This window comes from Scatophagus argus, chromosome 6 (genome assembly GCF_020382885.2).
Source record: "Scatophagus argus isolate fScaArg1 chromosome 6, fScaArg1.pri, whole genome shotgun sequence".
Taxonomy (NCBI): domain Eukaryota; kingdom Metazoa; phylum Chordata; class Actinopteri; family Scatophagidae; genus Scatophagus; species Scatophagus argus.
Genome location: NC_058498.1, coordinates 18,097,137 through 18,118,074, shown reverse-complemented (window position 1 = coordinate 18,118,074; position 20,938 = coordinate 18,097,137). Strand labels below are relative to the sequence as shown.

Here is a 20,938-nt window from a genome sequence, read left to right as displayed (position 1 = left end):
GGCTGGCAAAAAAAGGCCCCACAAAGACTATTCTTCCTCAGAAGGCTGAAACAAGCCCTGCTCACACAGAAACAGGTACTAAATTTTGACACATGCACCATCAAGGGCATCCAGACCGACTGTACTACTGTGTGGTATGACAGCTGCACATCCGCAGAGCAAAACAACCTGCGTGTGTGGTGTAGGTCCGATAGAGGTCTTCAACCTGGACACTGAACTGCAAATGCTCTAGTTAGTAGCAGTATCAGAGGCACCACACTCTCTGACCACTGTTTGTTCTGCTGCTGTCCGATACAGGACAATAAGACTGCACACCAGTAGACTGAGCAACTGCTTCTTTCCCAGAACTGTGGGCTCCATCACACCCTGCATTTGCCTTGTGACACACACACAGAGAGACTGCTACCACAGTCACACACATTTCAGAAAAAAAATGCAAATCTGTATGTATACAGCCAATTTATTTGTGTAGCAATGTCTTACATGGACAGTAAGCAGAAAAGTCATTTGAGTCATTTACAGAGAACCTAACATCTGCCCCAATATTACAGGAAAAAAACTGCAGCCTTTTAGTTATAAAAAATACACCAAATTGTAGCTCCTCACAGGTAACTAAATGGATCATTTTTCATGTGATAACTCAAAGGGTATAAAAGAACATTTAGAAGTTATGATGAATATCAGTTTTGCTGAGAATCAACTCATCCCTCTTAACCAGCAAGCCATGGGCAAGTTGGATATTGTGCTTATTGCTGGCAGTTGTGCCAAAACGTACAAGTTGTTTGAGTGAATGTGAAAGTTTTTTATTCAAAAACTGAACACAAAACCCATAAATAGTAACATGTAACATAACTGAATAACATAAAACCCAAAGCAAATGAGAAATACTGTATGTTTCACACTACTTTTTAAGTTTGTTTTGCTATCAGGTTTATAGTTACAGTTTGCTCCATCTTAACTTTCTACAACATCACAACAATGCTTACATATTAATGTATACATAGTTAGAATCCAATATTTCAATATGATTCTGAATGGCCCACTTAATAAATAACTTAATTAATTAATTAAAGATATATATCAGAAACCTACAAAAACAGCACTTGCGCACTCAAAGTTACATTTTGGGGCTACAGTTTCATAAGCCCCCATTCATTTTGGACTATCTCGCGAGCGCCCCCTACGTGACCGGAAGTGTAAGAGAATGGGAGTTCTTTCTATATACTTGGTACTTCTGGAATAATTTACCTGATTGAACTGTGGTTATAAAGCGCAGCTGAAAAAGTAACGTAAACTGGCGTAAAATAATTAACGAAATGGAGACAATATACAGTATATTCGGACTGGAGTGGATGGACGGCACGAGTATTTTGATTTTTCTCTGTGTTTTTGTGTTGCTGACTGATGTTTGGAAGAACAGAGTGCCGTCAAACTTTCCTCCTGGTCCGTGGGGTCTTCCTTTTCTTGGTGACCTGCATCGCATCGACCCCTCCAGACTACACCTGCAGTTCAAGGAGGTATTTCGAGAGAAAAATAACAAAACCGTATGACCCACTTACATGAGGAGAAAGCTTAACTGGCTGTCTTTTAAGGTTGACTCTCGACCGCAACGTTGCGAATTAATCAGGCTAAATTGTTGCATTTATTGAAAATACTGTACCTACAGCTTTGAGGTACTTGTAAGGTAACTTGGAGCCTTTTCACCCCACTTCTTACTTCTGCTCCACTAGGCCCATGTTTCAGAGGGAGCTCTTTTAATTTTTATTTCGACTTTTTACAAAATTTACCTGACAGCTTTGATTAGTTAAAACGACGTATAGACGATGAAGTGGAAGTCGGTTAAAGGCCTGATACGCACAGGATCGGTAAACATCTCATTCGTGTTATATAACCGATTTGAATGACCTCATTTGGATGTTTTACCAAGTGTATTAAGTAATACCACAGCCCTTCTATGGACAGTCTGTCTATCCCCTTAGCCATTGTATTGCTGCAGTTCACCTAGGGGGCACTCGCGAGATAGACAGTTTTGCTCTCATTCAAGTTTTAGCCCACAATTTTGAAATGCTACATTATAATTTCCTGTATTGTAAGAGGGGAAAAATGGGGTTTGCCAAAGTAGTCGGTGGCCTGACAAAACTTTTTTTTTTCATCCCAGTGTTGAATCAAAACGCCTGTTTGTTCTTTGTGTTCAAGTTTGCAGAGAAATATGGAAAGATTTTCAGCCTTCGTCTCTTTGGTGGAAGGGTTGTGGTCATTAATGGTTACAAGCATGTGAGAGAGGCCCTGGTCCAAAGAGGAGAGGACTTCGTAGACCGACCTGTCATACCACTTTTTGAACGTATACTTGGGAATAAAGGTAGTGTTTATGTGTGTGTGGTGGGGGAGGAGGGGGGTAGTTAGTTATACCAGTACTTAGTTATGCCAACTTCCATCAGTTCTGGTCTGATGCTGTGTTGTGTTTCCCAAAGGTCTGGTACTGTCAAATGGCAATCCATGGAAGCAGCAGAGGAGATTTGCTCTCCACACACTCCGAAACTTTGGTGTTGGCAAAAAGAGCCTGGAGCCATCCATCCAGCAGGAGTGCCAGTATCTCACTGAGGCTTTTGCCCTTCACAAAGGCACAGAACAATTCTTATTTTTCAACAAGCAGTAACCTATCAGCTAACATTTCTTAACTAGTTGTATAGCAGTACGCTCACATTACTTTTGACTGGTTCAGAGCTGAATGGTAACATCTTTTTGATGTTACTTATATTTTATTTAGTCCAGTACTGTTCTGATATTCCATCAGTTACATGTTGGAACTTTCATTTTAATTCTCTTGTCCAGGTCGGCCTGTTAATAATTACACATGATCAGTATATCACAGCACTTTATTTCTGCTTGTGGTTTGTCACACGTTTTATGTTTTGAAATGGTGTTCTCCATTTTTTTTATGATTTACAAAGTTTATTTGTTTCTTATCTACAATTTCTCTTTATTTTTATAGGCAAACCTTTAAATGTGCAGTCACTGATACACAATGCTGTGTCCAATGTCATCTGCTGCCTGGTGTTTGGGGAACGCTTTGAGTACACTGACAAGCAGTACGAGGGTATTCTTCAGAGCTTTAATGAGATGGTGCAGTTACAGGGAAGCTTGTGGGTACAGGTGAGACACCCAATAACTGTTTTTTTAATTAAGATTTATTCAGTTTAAGAAAACCAGGGTCTACAGAACAGTAGAAGAGTCTACAGTATTACCAGCACGTGGAAACCCAGCAGGTTATACCTATTAAATAAGTTGACTGCATATGCAGTATATACAGTACAATTTACAGAACTACAAAAATGCTACACAGATTTATACACCACATAGCCCACACAAACATCCACTTGTTGCTTGCTTGGCAAAACAGTGGATGTATTCATCTGTCTGATTCAGCTTGTCTGCGTGACCATCCACAGTGCATGTAGTAGCAATCAATTCAGACTGTCCGCTTTCCAACTGCCAGCTGATCTGGCTGTGGTCAGAAGTGGGCATCATTTCATGTGACACTTAAGAGGAAACGACATCTCATTTCTCTGAAAGCATCTTTCTTTGTTTCTTTTCACTCACACGGTTTCTTCATGCATCCTCAGTGGGAGGGACTATGATTAAAGGAAAAGACATATCAACGTAAATGCATTTTAAAGGAGTTGTACAAATTGTGGTCTACAAGAGCACCTTTCTGTCCATTATTCAACACCATAACTCAGGAATGGGGGGGGGGGTTGTGGCCATATTTCGCTTTTGGTCAGATGCTGAATTGCTTACATTAATCTTCACTGCCAATTCTGAAACTGTGCTGATTTTATAGATCATCTGTGCTGTTAGGTTGAAGATGTGTGTGAAGCAATTAGTTCATGCGTTGACATATATTAAGATGGACAATGCGCCTTCACGTCCTATATCCCAGATATGAGCACTATGATCATTCGATGCCCATGACTGCAGAGAAGTGATCAGGTGGTGGAACCGTGGCATCTGGTTCCTATCCATACACCTACCTGATCCAATAGCAAGCAGCTCTCAGCTTTCAAACATGACATTTCATCTCCTTTGTAATAACATCAAATAACCTGCTAAACCAAACTCATCAGAAACATGAACAACTGAACATACAGTATATGGACAAAAGTATTAGGACAAAGCTCTTTTTATTGATTTGATGCATTTCAATCAGTCTCATTGCTCAATGTGTTTAAAATCAAGTACCTTGCCATGCAGTCTGCCTTTTCAAACCTTTGTGAAAACAATGGGTTGTGTGGTACTGTGACAGGGTGCCACCTTTGCAGTTTGTGAAATTTAGTCCCTTCTTGAAATGATAAACTGTAAGTTGTACTGTTGGAAAATGGAATCCTTAAGGTACTGCAGCAACTCAGCCACAAAGCAGAAAAACACATAACAAGCGTCAGTTGGATTTGTGTAAAGCACTCTCCCAGTGGACTCTGGAGCAGGTGAAAGGTGCTCTGTGGAGTGACCAATCAGAACATTACTTGCTTGGTTGCACAGTGCCAACTGTAAAACTTGTTGGAGATATGATAATGGTGTGGGGCTGTTTTGTGGGGTTGAGCTCAGCCCCTTACTTCCAGTGAAGGGAAATCTTAATGCTTCAGCATACCAAGACATGTTGGACAATGCTATGCTTCCAACTTTGAGGCAGCAGTTTTGGAACGACTCTTTTCTACTCCAGCATGACTGTGTCCCAGGGCACAAAGCAACGTCCATAAAGACATGGCTGGATGAGTTTGGTGTGGAAGAAGTTGTCTGGCCCACACAGAGACCTGACCTCAACCCCATCCAACACCTTTGGGATAAACTGGAACAGAGATTGTAAGCCATGCCTATTGGTCCAACATCAGTGCCTGACCTCACAAATGCTCTACTGCATGAATGGGCAAAAACTCCCACAGAAACTCCAAAATGTTGTGGAAAGCCTTCCCAGAAGAGTGGAAACTGTTGTAGCTGCAACGGTTATACCAACCCCATATTAATGTCTGTGTATTTAGAGTGCAATGTCAAAAGTCCCTTGTGGTGTAATGGTCAGTGTCTCAATATTTTTGTTCATATAGTGTCCATGAATGTGTTAAGAGAGGGAAGAGGGTGAGGGGTTCATGACCTATACAGGAGCCTGACCCCAGGGAACGATCAAGATGTTTTGGCTACACTTTTGGGCAGCTATCGTTTTGTCCATCTTTATATACAGTCTATTGACTCTATCCGTGCATTTTTGTGTCCAATTGACAGTGTGACAGGGAACCAACATGCACAGTACCATGGTCCTGAAATGAAATCAAATGAGTGGAATTCAATTCAACTGTCTCTAATTTTTTTTATTTATATCTGTGCTTATCCTACTGTGATATGGTCTGCTCTGTTAGTGACTGAGCAGTATGAATTAAATGCCCTCTAACAGTAGGCCTATGTAATTTTATACAACAATATTGATTTATTTTATTGCTGCAAGAAAGCACTTAGATAATCTGGTTCCTGTCCTTGTACTCTGCAGGTTTATAACACATTTCCCTGGTTGATGAAGTGGCTGCCTGGACCTCACCAGAGGGTATTCACTTTGGTACAAATGATAATAGATTTTGTTGAAATCAAGGTCAAAGAACACAGAGAAAGTTTCGACCCGTCCTCACCAAGAGACTACATTGACTGTTTCCTCACTGAGATGGGAGAGGTGAGTGGCTATTATGTCTCTATTGTTTGCTTTCAGGAAATATATCACCTGATACAAATAAATGTGTTTGCTGATAGACAGAGGATGAAGAATCTGGCTTTGATTTGAAGAATTTGTATTTCTGCACTGTGGACCTGTTTGGTGCTGGAACTGAAACTACTACGATTACCTTACGCTGGGGACTGCTGTACATGATCTACTACCCCGACATACAAGGTCTGTATGTGTAGCATCTGTCTCATCTAATGCCTGCTTGTTTTGTATGCATCTTGACTTGTCTGGGGTCTCTCACTGGTCAGTCCTGTTTTGGGAGAATAATGTGTGTCACACACATTGACTGTACATAAAGATGAACGACACAAGAGCTCGCAAAAGTGAAGCCAAAACAGCTTGGCTGCCCACTACTTCTGTAAAGATAACGAAACCCGCCTCCTCCATGTTAGCAGAGGGGACTTTGCCCAAACTAAAAAAAAAAAAAGTACATGTCAAATAACTTTTTCCAAGACAGCGCAGTAATTCCCACACAATTTTGGGATGTTCATATTTCGCAGATTTTTCTGAAAAGTTTGGTTTTATGATTGATTTGCTGAGCTACGCAGTTGGTATGTGTATGGGAAGTGCATCTGGGTCATGTACCTTTTTATGTGTCAGTGGTTGCACTGAAATGTTTTCCCTCAGTCATCAGTGCAGTAACCAGACTCATGTTGTTTCATGTTTTTGCTGTGTGCAGAGAAAGTCCAGGCTGAGATAGACACTGTCATTGGTTCATCCAGGCAGCCCTCTGTTACTGACAGAGAAAACGTTCCCTACACTAACGCGGTCATCCATGAAATCCAGAGAATGGCAAATATTATTCCCCTCAACCTGGTCCGAACAGCAAGCAAGGACACAACACTCGACAAGTACACAATTCCAAAGGTACACGATGTACATGTGACCTTTTTTCTTTTTGATTATGTTCGTTTATTATATTTATATACTGTTTTGCAACTGCTATTTCATTAACCATGAAGCTCAAACTTGACTTTGTTTTCTCCTGTTTGTGTCTGTTTTGTGTTGATTGACATAAACTCATGAAAAAAAAGTGCAAAAAGAAAGAAATCACTTTGACTTCTTAGCCATTTGCATTAATGACATTTCCTCAGGGCACCATTGTAATGCCGACACTGGACTCTGTTCTCCATGATGAATCAATGTGGGAAACTCCACACTCCTTTAACCCTCAACATTTTCTGGACCAGGATGGCAAATTTCGGAAGAGAGAGGCCTTCCTCCCTTTTTCAGCAGGTCAGTCAGCCGTTACAAGCCTCTAAAGCACAGATTCACCCCCTGCTGATTTCTTCTATTTCTTCGTAGTTGTCAAACAAAGTTGTTTCAGATCTTCAAAGAAATACGAATATAACGCTAAAGGTTTGTTTACCCAAAGACACACTGGTGATCCCAAGGCCCCTTGAGATAAAGTTCTGTCAACTGATGAGTGAAAAGTGGAACATTTTAGTAGATCTGGGTCCAGTTACATCTGGAGTAAAGCTAACACATTATTCCACGATAAGAACATCAGCCCAGCAGTCAAACATGGTGACAGTTCATCATCTGAAGCTCAGATGCAATTCATCATACAGCAAGACAGTGATTAAAAGCACTAGAGCCTGCTTCTGAATGGCTCAAAAGAAATAAGATTAAAAATTAAAATTTATTTAGATTTAGTTTGAAGATATGAAACAAAAAAAATTAAAATTGCAGAAATCAAAGAGATCCAGAAGGGGTCAGATATGTTTTCATGACACTCTAATTTGTTTAAACCAACAGCCTTGCAGGAGAGAATACATAACAGATATAACATTGCTTGCAAGTAATTATTCACCTGTCTGTTAACTGGAACTGAGAGTGGATTAGGGTCGGCGTCTTACTGATTCAGACTGCGGGGCAGTAATACCATGTGGTCAGAGAGAAGCCCTTAAAAATGTGTGAATTTACACTAATTTCTTGCATTGTGCATCGTCAGGTAAGCGTGTGTGTCTTGGGGAGCAGCTGGCCAGGATGGAGTTATTCCTCTTCTTCACCTCCCTCCTTCAGAGGTTTTCTTTCTCACCGCCCGTTGGAGAGCAGCCCACTCTGGAGTTCGAGTTGGGAGGCTCTCGCAGTCCCAAACCGTACCGCGTCTGTGCTGTAACACGATGAAACACCAGCTGAGCCTTTTCTGTTTCTGTGTCTCACTGTGTTCCAATACATTCATGTTGTAATACATGAAAAATATCTGCTGTGTTATTTTGAATTTTTCAAATTTGCTGATGTAATGGTTATAAAAATCCTATAATTCATTGCAGTGATTGGTTAAAAAAATAGAATGCTGTAATTCTGAAAGCACTGAATGGAAAAATACAAATCTAAAAAAATATATATACATATATATATAAAAAATGCTTAATAATGTGCATGAAAGGATAAAGTAAAACTGTTAAGTTAGAATTGCTGTAGACCATTATAATATTTAGTAAGAACATGATGCTCAAAATGTATTATGATCAGATCAATGTTATCTGTAATCCATTGCTCTGGTCTTGTCAGTAAAGGAAGCTAAATGAATAAGTGGAATAAGATGATCTGTGTTTAACATGCAATCTTATTTACCTTCTTCAGTGTTCTGGAAAATCCATTTCAAGTTATGTTTTGCAGTATCCCCTTAGTTTTAAGTAACTGTCTGTAGTATATTGATCTGTTTTTTGATTGTTGAAGCAGGGGAACTAGAGTGGATTTAGCTAAAGCTACACCACGTCGACTTCTTTTTCTCTGTTTACCCCCCCTTACAGGGACATAACACTGATACCTAATATGTGTTTAAAAAAATGATACTGAGATTTGATTTGTGCTTCTCATTCAGACTGCTCTATGTTCGTGTTCACACTGTGGTTTTACTGCGGTTTGGCAAGTGATGAGGCGGGAGGTTGAACTGGTTGGTGAATGTTATGAACTCAATGAGGTCTTCCTAATGATTTTGATACAGATTATTTGCTGGTGATTAGTTAATGAACAATCAACATTGCAGTTAGCAAAAGTAAAGTAAAAGTAAAAATTAAAAATTTGTAAGGGCATCTTTGGATACATTATGGGTTTTGATTTGTACAGTAGATGATGTGTAGATGTGTTTCATGATCTCAGAAGACAAGTGTTCAGCTGCTAGCTTCATTTCATCCAGTTTCAAAGGTTGCATCAATAAAACAATTCAGTAATGATCCATAATAAAGGAAGAAGTGACCCTTCACTTCCATCTCATGATTTGACCCTGAATGACACAATCCTATATTGAAAGACAGTACGTAAACAGCCGTTTGGCAGCCACACTTCTGTTGTCATTGAAGACTTATTTGTATTTCCTGATCATGAAGCAACATACTTTGACTTTGCAGCCATTAATTTCTACATATACCTTTTCAGATGTGCCTGCACATTCACAGATCTCACTGCACTTGCAAATTGCTAAAACTACCTAGTTTTGTCTGTCGAAACAACTTGCAAATGATGTTGTCACTTGGTGGATTTCATGCCACCACCACCAAATCCACAAACAAGACAGTGTCTGATGGAGTTGGCACAAGCCAAGTGTGGTATATATAGTGTATGTTTTGGTGAAATGGAAGTTATCACTATACTGGCATGTGTGTTTCCAGTGAAGAGCACTGATACTTGATGCTAAGAGAAATCATGTTAAGCTTAAAATCAGTGAGTTTGTGTTGGACTATTGCTGTATGCCTTAGTTCTATGAAAGAAACAAATAGCTGAATCAGTTTCTTGTCATGTTTGGCTAATAAAGCTGATTATGAACTCGAGGAAGCTACGAGTTCAAACACATGGATGCTTCACAAACCTCTTCAACCCTGTACCACGGAACATTTGTATAATCAGCACAGGTTCAATGTGGACGCCCGAGATTAGCATCACTAGTTCGGTATCCAAATAGTAACCAAACATGAGACATGGTCACTTAACAAATTTTTATCAGTTCATGCTTGAGTCCTCGTGCATATAATGAAATTCTCTCAATATTGCATTCGCAAGAACAAAAACCCCAAAAACTTAATAGCCCCGGCCATGAAGGCAGATTTTCACTTGAATCAGTGATATATGTTGTCTTCATCATGAATAATTTAGTCCTTTAACACTGCATATAATAAGTCACTCTCTGAGCTGTTTGAACTGTGTGAAGTTCAAGTTTTGACATTTTGCGAGACATATCACCCCTGAAAACTAGCAAACCTCAAGCTTGAGGTCTCTTTTATCTTATGAACCAACACCCACTCTAACTTCTGGGTTTTCCCTGTAAGGCTTTCGAAGTTAGAAGTGGAAAACAACTAGTGAAAGGAAATTATTAAATCTAGAGTATTTTGAAAAAGTCTCACTCTCAGCTTGTTTCTCTTCTCAACACAGTCGGCACTCGGATCTCTGAGGGACTATAAACATGAGGGAAATAGCTAAACAAGAAAAGATATGAGCTGATTTTTTTCAAGGTGAAGTAACATAATTCAGACTAAGTGTGTAAGTCTGTTTTAACTACTTGAAAGGCAGAACATGTATATCTCGTGTCAGTTCAGAGACCACAGTAAGTTGTGCTTTGTTATTTTTGATGTAACGTGAATCAACTGTTCACCTTGGTGCCACTCACTGTATTAGCACATTTTGTGTTCCTGTAAAAAAAAAAAGAAAAAAGAAAAGCACTAGAAGCAGAAACAAAAATAACGAGAAGCTATGGTCAGCATCTCTTTCAAAGTAAAATTTGATGTCACACAGTATATGATACATGTTGGGCTGATCGCTGCTCACACCAGCATGTTTAATGAGAAAAGGGGCTCAGCAAACTCAAGTTGTGGTGATGAAAACAGGCAACTGAAGTAGGGCAAAATGATGAAGCTAATGTTCAGAGTTTCTGTATTTGCCAGAATACCACCAAACTAGGTCACTGCCCTCTTTAAGATGTTTCATTCGTGCAGCAGAGATCATTTCAGACAGATGCATTTCTCAAAGCAAGTCATCGGAGGAAGTTTAACTTTGCTTTTCAAGACTCGTGTCTTGCTTATACTTCATTATACTTCTCAGATTTGTGCCTTGATAAGAAAACCCTGACGGCATTACAGAGACCCACTGACGACATTTCTGGTGAGCTTAATCTGTACATATCTACTAACAGTGTTGGTTTTCTCCTTTTCTTTCTCTTTGATAAGTAAAACAGTACTACTTAACTGAAAATTACTCTCTACTTTCAATAAGTCTCCTAAAATTAAATGTGCAGTTAGTTGTAGTTGGAGGTGCAAGAATGCAAACAGAAAAGTCTCTTCTGCTAATCTGCTAATCTTTGTGCGTCACACAGAGCTACAATGACTGGGCTGTCTGTACTTTTGTAATTCTTATCAGCTTGCACTTGAAAATGTAAGTTCATCATATAAGTTCATCTTCAGTATTGACCTTAAGTGTCAATACTGAAGATGACTTTATATACAGAAATGTCCATGATAGTAATAACTTGTATTAATTGTATTATAAATTATTTACAGCTGCTGCATCATGCTGTGTGGGTTCTGAGAGAATAAGCTGAGATGAATCTCCACTCCCCACTTTGGAGAGTCATCATTATTATACTTCTCAATTTTTCCAACAAGCGTGAGTGTCTATCTATCTATCAATCACCAAATCACATCCCTGAAAACATCAGAGCACATGGAGTTTAAACATTTATATGTACCATCATACTTCAAAACCAAACATAATTCCTCAGCCTCTGATTGGACAGCTGTGAAATCTGTCTTTCTTGGACAGGTGGTCCTCTGCTCCCTGGTGGGTGCCAGCGTTTCGTTGGCTGTGGCTCCCTCACAGTAGAACCAGCCCCACTCTTCCTCTTGGGCTCCAACCTAACACTGCACTGCCACATCGCCAAATGTCAGCAGAGGTAGCAGAAATATGATAAAATATAATATGGTATAACATGATGTAATATCTTCTGCACCTGTGTTTAAACATAAAGTTCATTAAGGTATGTGAAAAGTGTCCCTCTGCTTTGTTCAGGTGTAGTTATGTTACTGTCTTGCAGGTCCAAAATATCCCTGGAGCTGAATGGTGAAACCTTGGCTCCTTGGGGGAAAGTCAACTCCACTACGGTCATATTTAATTTGTTCAATGTCTGGATGCCGCTGTCCATAGTGCGCTGCAAGCTGCAGGGTGATTCGTGGGCTGAGATTGTTGGTGGACTGGACCTACAGGGTGGTCGTATGTACAAATGACTCTGATGTCCCTAGCTATATCAGATTAGGATTGTATGACTTTAACAGAAACGGACAATAATTTCTGAAGAGAATGTCTGTGAAATACAGAAAAATGGTTTTATAATGTTTTGTGGTAGCCAGTTCTGAAACAGGTGGTTGTTACAGGTTTAGTTATACCAATTTTTAAGGTGCCATGAGGGTTTTGCGTAGTGGCTGGGGTGTACATCATTTCTGCTCGTTTTATGTTGTCACAGAGGAGTTCATCATCAGTCTGAGATCGCCTGGGAGAGACAGAGAGCTGTAGATTCATTGAGACAATTGTAGTTCAAGCTCACACTGGTATTGCCTATATTATAACACTAGGATGGATGGCCAACTCAGCAAAATTAAAATATGATGGACTGAAAAATAGAAAAAGCTAACTTGATTCTGAAAAAGCAAGGGCCAACCAAAAGTCCTGACTGAAAGAATTAAAGTAATTTTACAGCATTTTGACAGTGAGCAGTATTGTTCCAGAAACACAGGAAAGACATTGTTTTTCTTAGCTGCAGAAAAATGCTTATTTTTCTATTTATTTATTTTTCTTCTTCTCTCCTCAAAGTCCCTCCAGATAAACCTAAAAATATTATCTGTGAGACATCAAGAAGTTCGGATTTTATTGAGTGTGCGTGGGAGAGAGGACAAGAAACACATCTCAAAACTGCCTATAACATTTCAGTCAGCAGGTATGGTTTTATTTTTACATCGAAAGAAGCCGCTGCCTTGTTTTTTTCTCAGGCCAACACATGCATTTGACAACAGCAAATCTTGTTTTTAATATGTTTTATTTTATCAGAGCAAATGGAACTCAGGTCCTGTTAGATCACATCGAGGATGCTGAAGAAATCACCCTTCCACGAGCAATGATAGATGAAGACACTCAGTATCAGTTGATTATCACAGCTTACAACCACTTTGGAGCATCAAGGTCTGATCCAGTCATTATCTGTGTAAAGGAAATCGGTAAGCTCCTATTTCTATTATCTTCCTAAATGAGTGTGCATGTACTTATTTTATTTTTTTAATCTGAATTATCCAGTATTTTCTTGAGAAATTAGTCACCCTGTGAACCGTTGTTGTTTTTCTGTCATCATAGTTTGACTAATTTGATTTTGCTATCGGCAGACTGTTTCTCTGTTTTTGTAATATCAACTTGAAGTTGAGCCCTGCCTCAACTAACCGCTGTTTCACTGAAGTTTATCAAGTTTTGACAGCCTCGACTTTTAGTCACTGAAGTGCTTGCAGTTGTTTTGGTGTTGTTTATTTTACAGTTTGGGTGCTTATCATCACACTGTATCTGTTCTTTTGTATTGCAGTTATACCAGAGACACCTCATATTATGCAGATGGAGTCCGTGAATAAGTCCATAGCAGTCTTGCTGCATTGGAAAATCACTGAATCCTCAGAGCATCTCAGTTCCTGTATCAGGCTCCGCACAGATAATGGCCCCTGGGTAAAGTCATGTTATAGTACTTTGCTTTGTGGACATTTGCAGCATCAGTCTCAGTGCTGCAGTGTGCAGGTGACTGAACCTCTTGATGTTTTTTAGAAAACAGGAAAGTTAACAGAGCTCAGACAGGGTCTGATTCAAGTGGAAGGCTTGAAGCCTCTGACTTACTATGAGTTCCAGATGAGAACATGTAACCCAACATCAGGACAGACCCCTACCTGCACTCCCAGCTTCACAAGCAACAGGTCAGTCTGCAGCAAATGGAGTCCATCTGTGAGGGGGAGAAGCCCAGGAAAAGGCAAGCTTGCAATTCTTATTTAACTTGCAAAAAAGGCTGTCTGATTGTGATAACGCAAATTTGTCATCACTCATACAAAACCCATGACTTGTGGTTAAACTTATCTTTAGCTCCGTCTGAGGAGTTGCATGTGTGGACGATGTTGGGCAGCCAAGGAGCAAATAGGAAGCAGATGGTGACAGCTTTGTGGAAGGTAACGTGCAAAAGCTTTTCATTAGCTCTGGCTTTGATATTGGTACTGGCTATTTTGTAACACAAAGGTACAGCAAATAGCAGAAATAGTTTATTCTGACACATTCATGCACAAAACCCTCACTTCTTGTTGACTGCGGAAACAGTTCACCAACATGGGAAACACACTTATTTGCTTTCTTACCTGGAGTTAGTTGAAAAGACTGTTACCACTGTATGGTAAATACAACTTCCTCTTACACTTCGCTCCCAGTAAAACCACAACTCGTGTTTACTCTTCTGCACAGGAGATGTAATGTATCTAATAATAAGCTTTAGAGGTGCTGGTAGGTGCAGTTTGTTGCCTCTGAACTGAGCCATGCTAGTTGTCCCCCCCTGTTTCCAGTCTTAATGCAAAGCTAAGCTGATCATCTAGAAGCTGTGAGTTCATGTGTGGCATCAATCTTCTCATCTGACTCTTAGCAAGAAAGCAAAAATCCACATTTCCCAAACCGTCAAAATATCCCTTTTAAATATATTTAATGGATGATGTCAAAACATAAATCTGAAGTGATGAATGGACTTCTTTGTCAGCCTCCACCTCCAGAAGATTACAGCGGCGAGGTGCAACATTACCAGATCACTATTGGTAATGAGCGGAAACTGGAAGTGGCCTGTCATCCTGCTTTGAACCAGTGTTCATTTCAGGTTCCAGCAGAGGTCCAGGCCCTGAGCATCAGGGCTGTCACTTTGTATGGGGCGTCCCCACCAGCGAATGTGCCTCTCACACACTCTGGTAAATATATATTAGACAAAGATGACAAAACATAGCAAAACAAATTTAAATTATAATGAAAAAGAAACATATTAAAGTGCAAACCTTTCTTGTTGTTTGACTGTTAAGGTGATTTTGGGCCTGTTTTGAGAGAGCTGGTTCCTTCAGCTAATGGCAGTGCTGTGTTGGTCGCCTGGTCATGGCTGTCGAACAAACACTGGTCAGCACCTGGAGGAGAGCTGCTGCACTACGTGTTACAATGGACAACTGTACCTGAGGCAGAACTGCAGTGGCAAAAACTGCCTAAACATCAAAACAGCACATCCATCATAGGTACAGCACACTTACTATTCACACACAGAGACCCTGTCTGTACACACAGAAACACACACAGCATGTACAGATCAAGACACAATAGTTTCAAAGGAGAGTCGACCTCTTGTGGGGAGTTGATGAATTACACTACTTTGCGCTTTTATAATTTCTATAACTGTTGTGGTTTTTTTAAAAAAAAATAGCGATATTCTTAATATTCTCCATGCAGCTTAAACTTTTATTAGCAAATGTGAATGTTTGTGAAATATAGTGGAGCTAAGATGGTGTTTAGTTTTTCTGTGCTGTTTCAGGCCTGACTGCAGGCGTGAGATACAACATTTCTCTGTATGCTGTGACGACCAGAGGTGTGAGTGCTCCATCTTCTGGCCTGATCTACTCCAAAGAGCAGAGTGAGATTCATAGATTTCATGTGTCCATGTCCTAAAATCTCTTTCTTCCTACAATTTTAAATTTCAAAATAAGATGACCATTTTGCAGAAAACTTTACTCAGTGGACAGTCTACACACCAGCATCCTTTCCCTGTCTCATCGTATGTGTTTCAGAGCCAGTGTCTGGTCCCAGCCTGTCAGTACTGCTCCATGAGGAAAGACAGATTTACATCCAGTGGGATGAGCTGCCTGTAAACCAGCAGAGAGGCTTCATCACAAATTACACCATTTATGTCCAGACGCTGAACTCCAGAAACACTAAACCCAGCGGTGAGCAGTTGAATGGCTGGCGTTTACTGATTTAAGGTTTTTAGTTTGCAAGGGTTAGCAACTTTTCATTGTCTTATGTGATAGGAAGCTGAATATTTTGTAGGTTTACACTGGGCAAACCATGTAATCTGAAGATGTCACAATGAGGACACTGCAAAAGCCAATTTAAAAAATAATCAAAATCAGTTGATAATGAAAATAATGTGCAGTTTCATCTCTTGATACAATTTTTCAATGCTGTGAGCATCAAATACAAAATCCCATTCACCTCCTGTAAAAAGACCTAAACTACTTGCTTGTCTGGACAGTACTGGGGGGTAGGCGAGAGCATATGTTTTCATCTGGAGGTTTGGAGGAGAAACAATTTTGCTGTGAGTTGCTTCCTGTTCTTGCAGAAGCTGGTTCATCAAGAGGACTTTTCTCTGCCTCTTGTGCTCTTTTAACCATATGTAGTGTATGTGCGTGTGTGTGTGTGTGTGTATGTGTGTGTGCGTGTGTGTGTGTACTTTGGTCAGGATAAAGCTTTCTACACATGTGGGAAATTGCAAATGCAACACTAGTAATATGCATATATTGCATTTCAGCACAAGCCTCTGTTACATAACGGAAAATGTTCTGCCAGCATTCCATTGATACTCTCCTCCCACAAGGAGGGTTTTTCACCTCCCTCTTCCAGTAATGTGGTGATATTTTGCAAGTTTTGTCTCAGAAAGTCTGACTTGAAGTTCATTGTGCAAACCTTTTGTTGTGCCAAACCTGTCTGATTGACTGTGTGAAAATGTATTTGTTTGGCGTATGACTGACATTCACTGCTAAGCACATTGATCTTCTGAACGCTGGTTGTCATCATGTAGTTTTCAGTGAATCAGACAGTTTTCTAGAACTGGCTTTGACCACAAACAGGAAGCCATGTGGCTGCATGCACACATGCAACCGTAAGCCTGTTACTAACCAGCCTGCATCAGACACTATTTCTGGAACTTCAGTGTTAAAGCACCTGAGCGCTGACTTTTTGCTCTTCCTTAATTGCCATGTTGTATGTACACTGGATGCTTTCTTTAATTGCTTGTGAAGTTTCACCTAAAATTACTTGAACATGTTATCTTCTCATCCATTTTTTGCAGTTACTTATATCCCAAAATATAAGTGATTGTCAGAAGTGTGTGGGAACTCTGAGGATAGCAAATATGGCTGCACTACACTAGCAGAAACATACAAATCTTTAGCTCTCCTATAAACTGAAGCAACCAAAAATTTAAACTCATGTTAAGCGTAAGCTTTGAGCACACATCATATTTGACAAAACAATCTCACCACAAAGTCCATTTAGAAGTTCTGTTCTGTCACTTAAATTCTGTCACACAGTCTTGGAAGATTGAGAATTTACCCAGTTGATACAATTGCTCAAAGAGCAAGAATTTTCTTATGATCACGACGTTCGTTTTGTTGATTTATTTAGCAAAAATTTTTCAGTGTCGCAGTTACTGAAATCTACCTGATTTGATTAAGGCAGTTAATGGTGTCTAATTGTGTATTTTAAATCGTTAACTTTTCAGGAATTCCTACAAGAAAACAATATTTAGGCTCATACAAAAATAATCCCTCTCAATCAAATTGCCATCAACTCAAAACATCAATATCTGACAACCTGGGAATGAGAATAATTCACAGACATATTACATGATCCAGGTGTGTGGGAGAGTGATGAGTAGAGCAAAAGTTGTGAGCAAACCTCTGCACACCGTCTGATTTGCAAAAATACATCAAATTTCAAACTTTCTGAGCTAGACCTTCTTCGTGCAAATGAAAAGCCGTCTTAAAAAGTAAGCGGCTTCAAGTCTGCAATCAGTCCCATCCACCCCTGGCAACACGAAGGCATAAACACATCACTTTCTTATATGACAATCGATATCCCAAATCATACATGGAACTAGAAAAACAAAACAGTCTACACAGTAACACGCATAAACGAACTTGTTGCTTGGAAATAACTAATTACACTAATTGTGCTGCCTTAACAAAGAAAACCATGACTGCCTCTCCACAGTGATGGTGTCTGGCTCTGATGCCAGACAGAAGTGGCTGGACTGTCATGGAGGAGCTCTGGCTCTGCAGGTGAGCGCGTCCACCTCAGCGGGAGAAGGACCTCGGGGGAACTGGATCTTCTCTCAGCCTAAACCCCCTGCAGGTTAGTCTCCTCCGGCCATCCCACGCTCTCGTCAAAAACAAAAACATCAAGCTATTAAGCCCGTTATGTGAAAGCACCACCTGTAAAATTTTGTTTTCTTAACTCACTAAACTGTTCTGTCTTTCCCCTCTTGTCTCCTCCAGTTGGCCTGGAGATTGTGATTGTTTTCATCATTATCTTCCTTATAGTGATCATAACCAACCTGATGTTCTGCAGTTGTGTTAGGGAAAGGTTTGTTAAACATTATCTGTGCTTAAATATCTTCATGCAAAACAGCTCTCACCCTAACAGACATCATCTAATAGTGAAAGTATTCTGAGGATACTCATCACTTTTTCTCCAAATACTGCAGTTGAATTAGAATATACAGTGGTTTTGTTTTACTAGTAACCAGGATGGATGGCACTGTGGCTGATTTCATGAAATGCCACAAAACATTATGAGTGCACGAACACAAAGCCACACAGTTTATATGAATAGAAACCTAAAGCCTGAAGCAGAACTCAAACTGCATGTGGATACTGATTAGCAATATGGCTTTTTAATAGTAAAACACTGTAGTTGAGTAAAAATGTTTTTGTTGTAATTTTCTAAATACCGTATTTGTTGCATTGCTAGTGCATAATAAACCATCATTATTAATACTGGAAAAACTGCTCAGTCTTTCAAACCCTGATTGTGTGTGTGTGTGTGTGTGTGTGTGTGGTGTTGTTGTTGTTTTGTTGTTGTTTTTTTATATCTCAGGATCAAACGGAAATGTACGACCTGGAGACCTGCCTGGTTTCACAATAACTTGCCAAAACTAGACAACAGTGTTGCTATCAGACTACTGGAGGTAATCAAAGCAAGCTAATGAAGCTAAATGTGTTGACATTCATGCTTCGCTCTTTGTGTAAGGAAAACAGTAACGAACAGCAACGTGCAACAACAACTACACTAATGCAAGCATAATTATGTGTTATCAGAGATGTACTTTAATTGGAGAGAAATAACTTCACTTACATTTTAATACAAGTTTGAAATATGCTAAAATAACAAGCTAGTTTCTACAGGTTTACCATTGAGGACTACAGCAGGAAGTGATGTCAGTTGTTACTTCCTGCTTTCACTTTGACGAAGTATAACTTTGTGAGCTGCTGCAAGTGAACACCAGAGACTTGATGTCACATGTTTGTCTGGCATTTTTGCTTCATATTCATCTTTTTTTTGTCTTCAGCAGGACAGAAGTGAACTAGCCTTCTCGTCCTCCTACAGTGACCCTCCGCTGTCCCCCATCAGTTTGATCTCGCAGGAGGACGGTTATGACGTGTACCCCAACATGCACTTTGAAATATGCCAAGCTGCATCAGGACAGTCCCCGGTGGAGACACCTTTCCCTATGTCAGATCCTGGGACAGTGCTTGCCGACAGCCCTATGGAACATGTCAGCTACAAACCCCAGATTGCTATGTTAGCTCCAGACATAGAGGACATGATGGACACAGAAGAAGAGGAGAGGGATGTGCCAACTACTGTGGAGGAAGACAGATGTTCAAGTGTATTTGAAGGATTACTGGAAGGCTTTCTGTCCAACGTGGAGGTGAACCTCTCTGGTTCACCTCTGAGGCTGACTCTCGGCTCTGTTTGCACCCCTTTGTGGCCTGAAACTCCTGAAAGAACAAGGGTCTCGAATGGAGGTGTCTTACTGGGAAGGAAGGACACTGAGAACAATGTGGAAGCCGACTCTCCCTCTCTGGATCCACAGCAGGGTGAAACAATGCCTCGTGATACAGCAGACACAGCTTGTTTGTCTCAGTATACAGCTGAGGCATTGCTGAGTGGTGGTTATTTCCCTCAGGCAGCTGCTCTGTGATACACAGAGGTAGCAGGGACAAAGGGGATGAGACAAACTGCTCAAGCTGCACTACTAAACTGATTTTCTACAAAGCATTATTCAAGCACTACTTGACCTCAGTGACTGTGTAATAAGAGAAAACCATACTTCAGATGATCTGTAACCATCAGGTCTGTAAAAACCAAGTTAATAAATGGATAAGATATGTTTATATTGAGTTTGATTGAATATGTGTCAGTCAGTCAGTTCATCACTTTGGTCCAGACTGAAATATCTCAGCAACTACTGCATGTGGATTGTGATAAAACTTTGTACAGACATTCATCATCCCCAGAGGGTGAATCATACTGACTTTGGTGATGCCCTGACTTTTCCTCAACCACCATCATCAGATTAAGATCGTCAGATTAAGATAATCCGATTAAGATCAAATTCTAATTTGTCCAAAACTTTGACCGAATACCTTCAACCTGAGTGTGAAATTCTTCCAACACACACGCAGACAAAAATCAGTTTGGGGTTTCCGTGGTACAGATAATGGCTCGGTGTGTAGTATCATAATCTCCTCCTTAAAGTTTTTCTCAGACATGCATCATCAGTTACACACCGTTTTTAAGACTTCCTGAGAGTTGTCTCACTTCCTCATTGAAATTTAAAATTTTAAGAGGTAATGTCCTTCACTGACAGACTGAAGATGTAAGAAATCTTCAGGGCGCTCTTTAAAATCACCTCATCACTATTCCTAGGGTTACTGTGCAGTTATTTTATTCATCTGTACATCTGAGTCTGTACACCTAAAGCTGTAATGCGCTGCAGCTATGAGGGGAAAGTCCCACACTGCACCACATGTGGATATGATGGAGGCAGTGAGAGACACCGGGCTGTGTGGAAAATGTGATGGTGAAAATTCATCTGAGGGGTTGTTGTGCTGTTGCAACTCCTTTCACACGTGTGCCATACACTGAGCCATAACCTAAACATCAACCTGGAGACATGACCTCCGAATATATTGTATATCGTACAAGAAAAACCGGGATTTCTTTTTTTATAAGGAAGCCATAGAAGTGCCTTGGTTAAAATGTAATTACCTGTGGTCAGAACTGTCTAAATGTCTAGACATCAGAATATCACAGGGAACAAAAGGCTAATGGTGAACAGCCTGCATCTGTGTGTCTGACCTCACTGAT

The 20,938-nt window shown here is 40.1% G+C and overlaps 2 protein-coding genes across 5 annotated transcripts; both read left to right on the top strand.

The window, feature by feature from the left end:
* The first annotated feature begins 1,195 nt into the window (after window positions 1–1,195).
* Window positions 1,196–8,802, top strand: LOC124060080 (cytochrome P450 2J4-like). Its single transcript, XM_046390571.1, has 9 exons — window positions 1,196–1,517; window positions 2,197–2,359; window positions 2,472–2,621; window positions 2,993–3,153; window positions 5,534–5,710; window positions 5,788–5,926; window positions 6,441–6,628; window positions 6,856–6,997; window positions 7,716–8,802. The coding sequence occupies exons 1-9, from the start codon at window positions 1,317–1,319 to the stop codon at window positions 7,889–7,891; spliced, it is 1,497 nt and encodes a 498-aa protein (XP_046246527.1). The 5' UTR covers window positions 1,196–1,316; the 3' UTR covers window positions 7,892–8,802.
* Window positions 8,803–9,117: 315 nt separating this feature from the next.
* On the top strand, window positions 9,118–20,903 carry il23r (interleukin 23 receptor). 4 transcript variants are annotated; one of them, XM_046390564.1, is made up of 19 exons: window positions 9,118–10,215; window positions 10,802–10,861; window positions 11,073–11,131; window positions 11,257–11,362; window positions 11,519–11,648; window positions 11,790–11,965; window positions 12,563–12,686; window positions 12,797–12,963; window positions 13,317–13,453; window positions 13,550–13,748; window positions 13,859–13,941; window positions 14,514–14,715; window positions 14,824–15,027; window positions 15,321–15,419; window positions 15,574–15,729; window positions 17,777–17,917; window positions 18,061–18,148; window positions 18,662–18,752; window positions 19,134–20,288. In XM_046390564.1, the coding sequence occupies exons 4-19, from the start codon at window positions 11,299–11,301 to the stop codon at window positions 19,767–19,769; spliced, it is 2,697 nt and encodes an 898-aa protein (XP_046246520.1). In that variant the 5' UTR covers window positions 9,118–10,215; window positions 10,802–10,861; window positions 11,073–11,131; window positions 11,257–11,298; the 3' UTR covers window positions 19,770–20,288. The 4 variants fall into 4 exon arrangements, with proteins under 4 accessions (XP_046246520.1, XP_046246519.1, XP_046246521.1 ...); XM_046390563.1 differs by lacking the exon at window positions 11,073–11,131; XM_046390565.1 differs by lacking the exons at window positions 9,118–10,215; window positions 11,073–11,131 and having other exon boundaries at window positions 10,400–10,861; window positions 19,137–20,903.
* The last annotated feature ends 35 nt before the right edge of the window (window positions 20,904–20,938 follow it).

What these genes read in the sequence shown, in the direction of transcription:
- LOC124060080 (XM_046390571.1), top strand. Translation starts at nt 1,317, where the DNA reads ATGGAGACAATATACAGTATATTCGGACTGGAGTGGATGGACGGCACG. An exon ending in ACGTATACTTGGGAATAAAG is followed by an intron (nt 2,360 to 2,471) that starts GTAGTGTTTATG and finishes TGTTTCCCAAAG; the next exon opens with GTCTGGTACTGTCAAATGGC. An exon ending in AGGGAAGCTTGTGGGTACAG is followed by an intron (nt 3,154 to 5,533) that starts GTGAGACACCCA and finishes TGTACTCTGCAG; the next exon opens with GTTTATAACACATTTCCCTG.
- il23r (XM_046390563.1), top strand. Translation starts at nt 11,299, where the DNA reads ATGAATCTCCACTCCCCACTTTGGAGAGTCATCATTATTATACTTCTC. An exon ending in TATAACATTTCAGTCAGCAG is followed by an intron (nt 12,687 to 12,796) that starts GTATGGTTTTAT and finishes TTATTTTATCAG; the next exon opens with AGCAAATGGAACTCAGGTCC. An exon ending in GGGGAGAAGCCCAGGAAAAG is followed by an intron (nt 13,749 to 13,858) that starts GCAAGCTTGCAA and finishes ACTTATCTTTAG; the next exon opens with CTCCGTCTGAGGAGTTGCAT.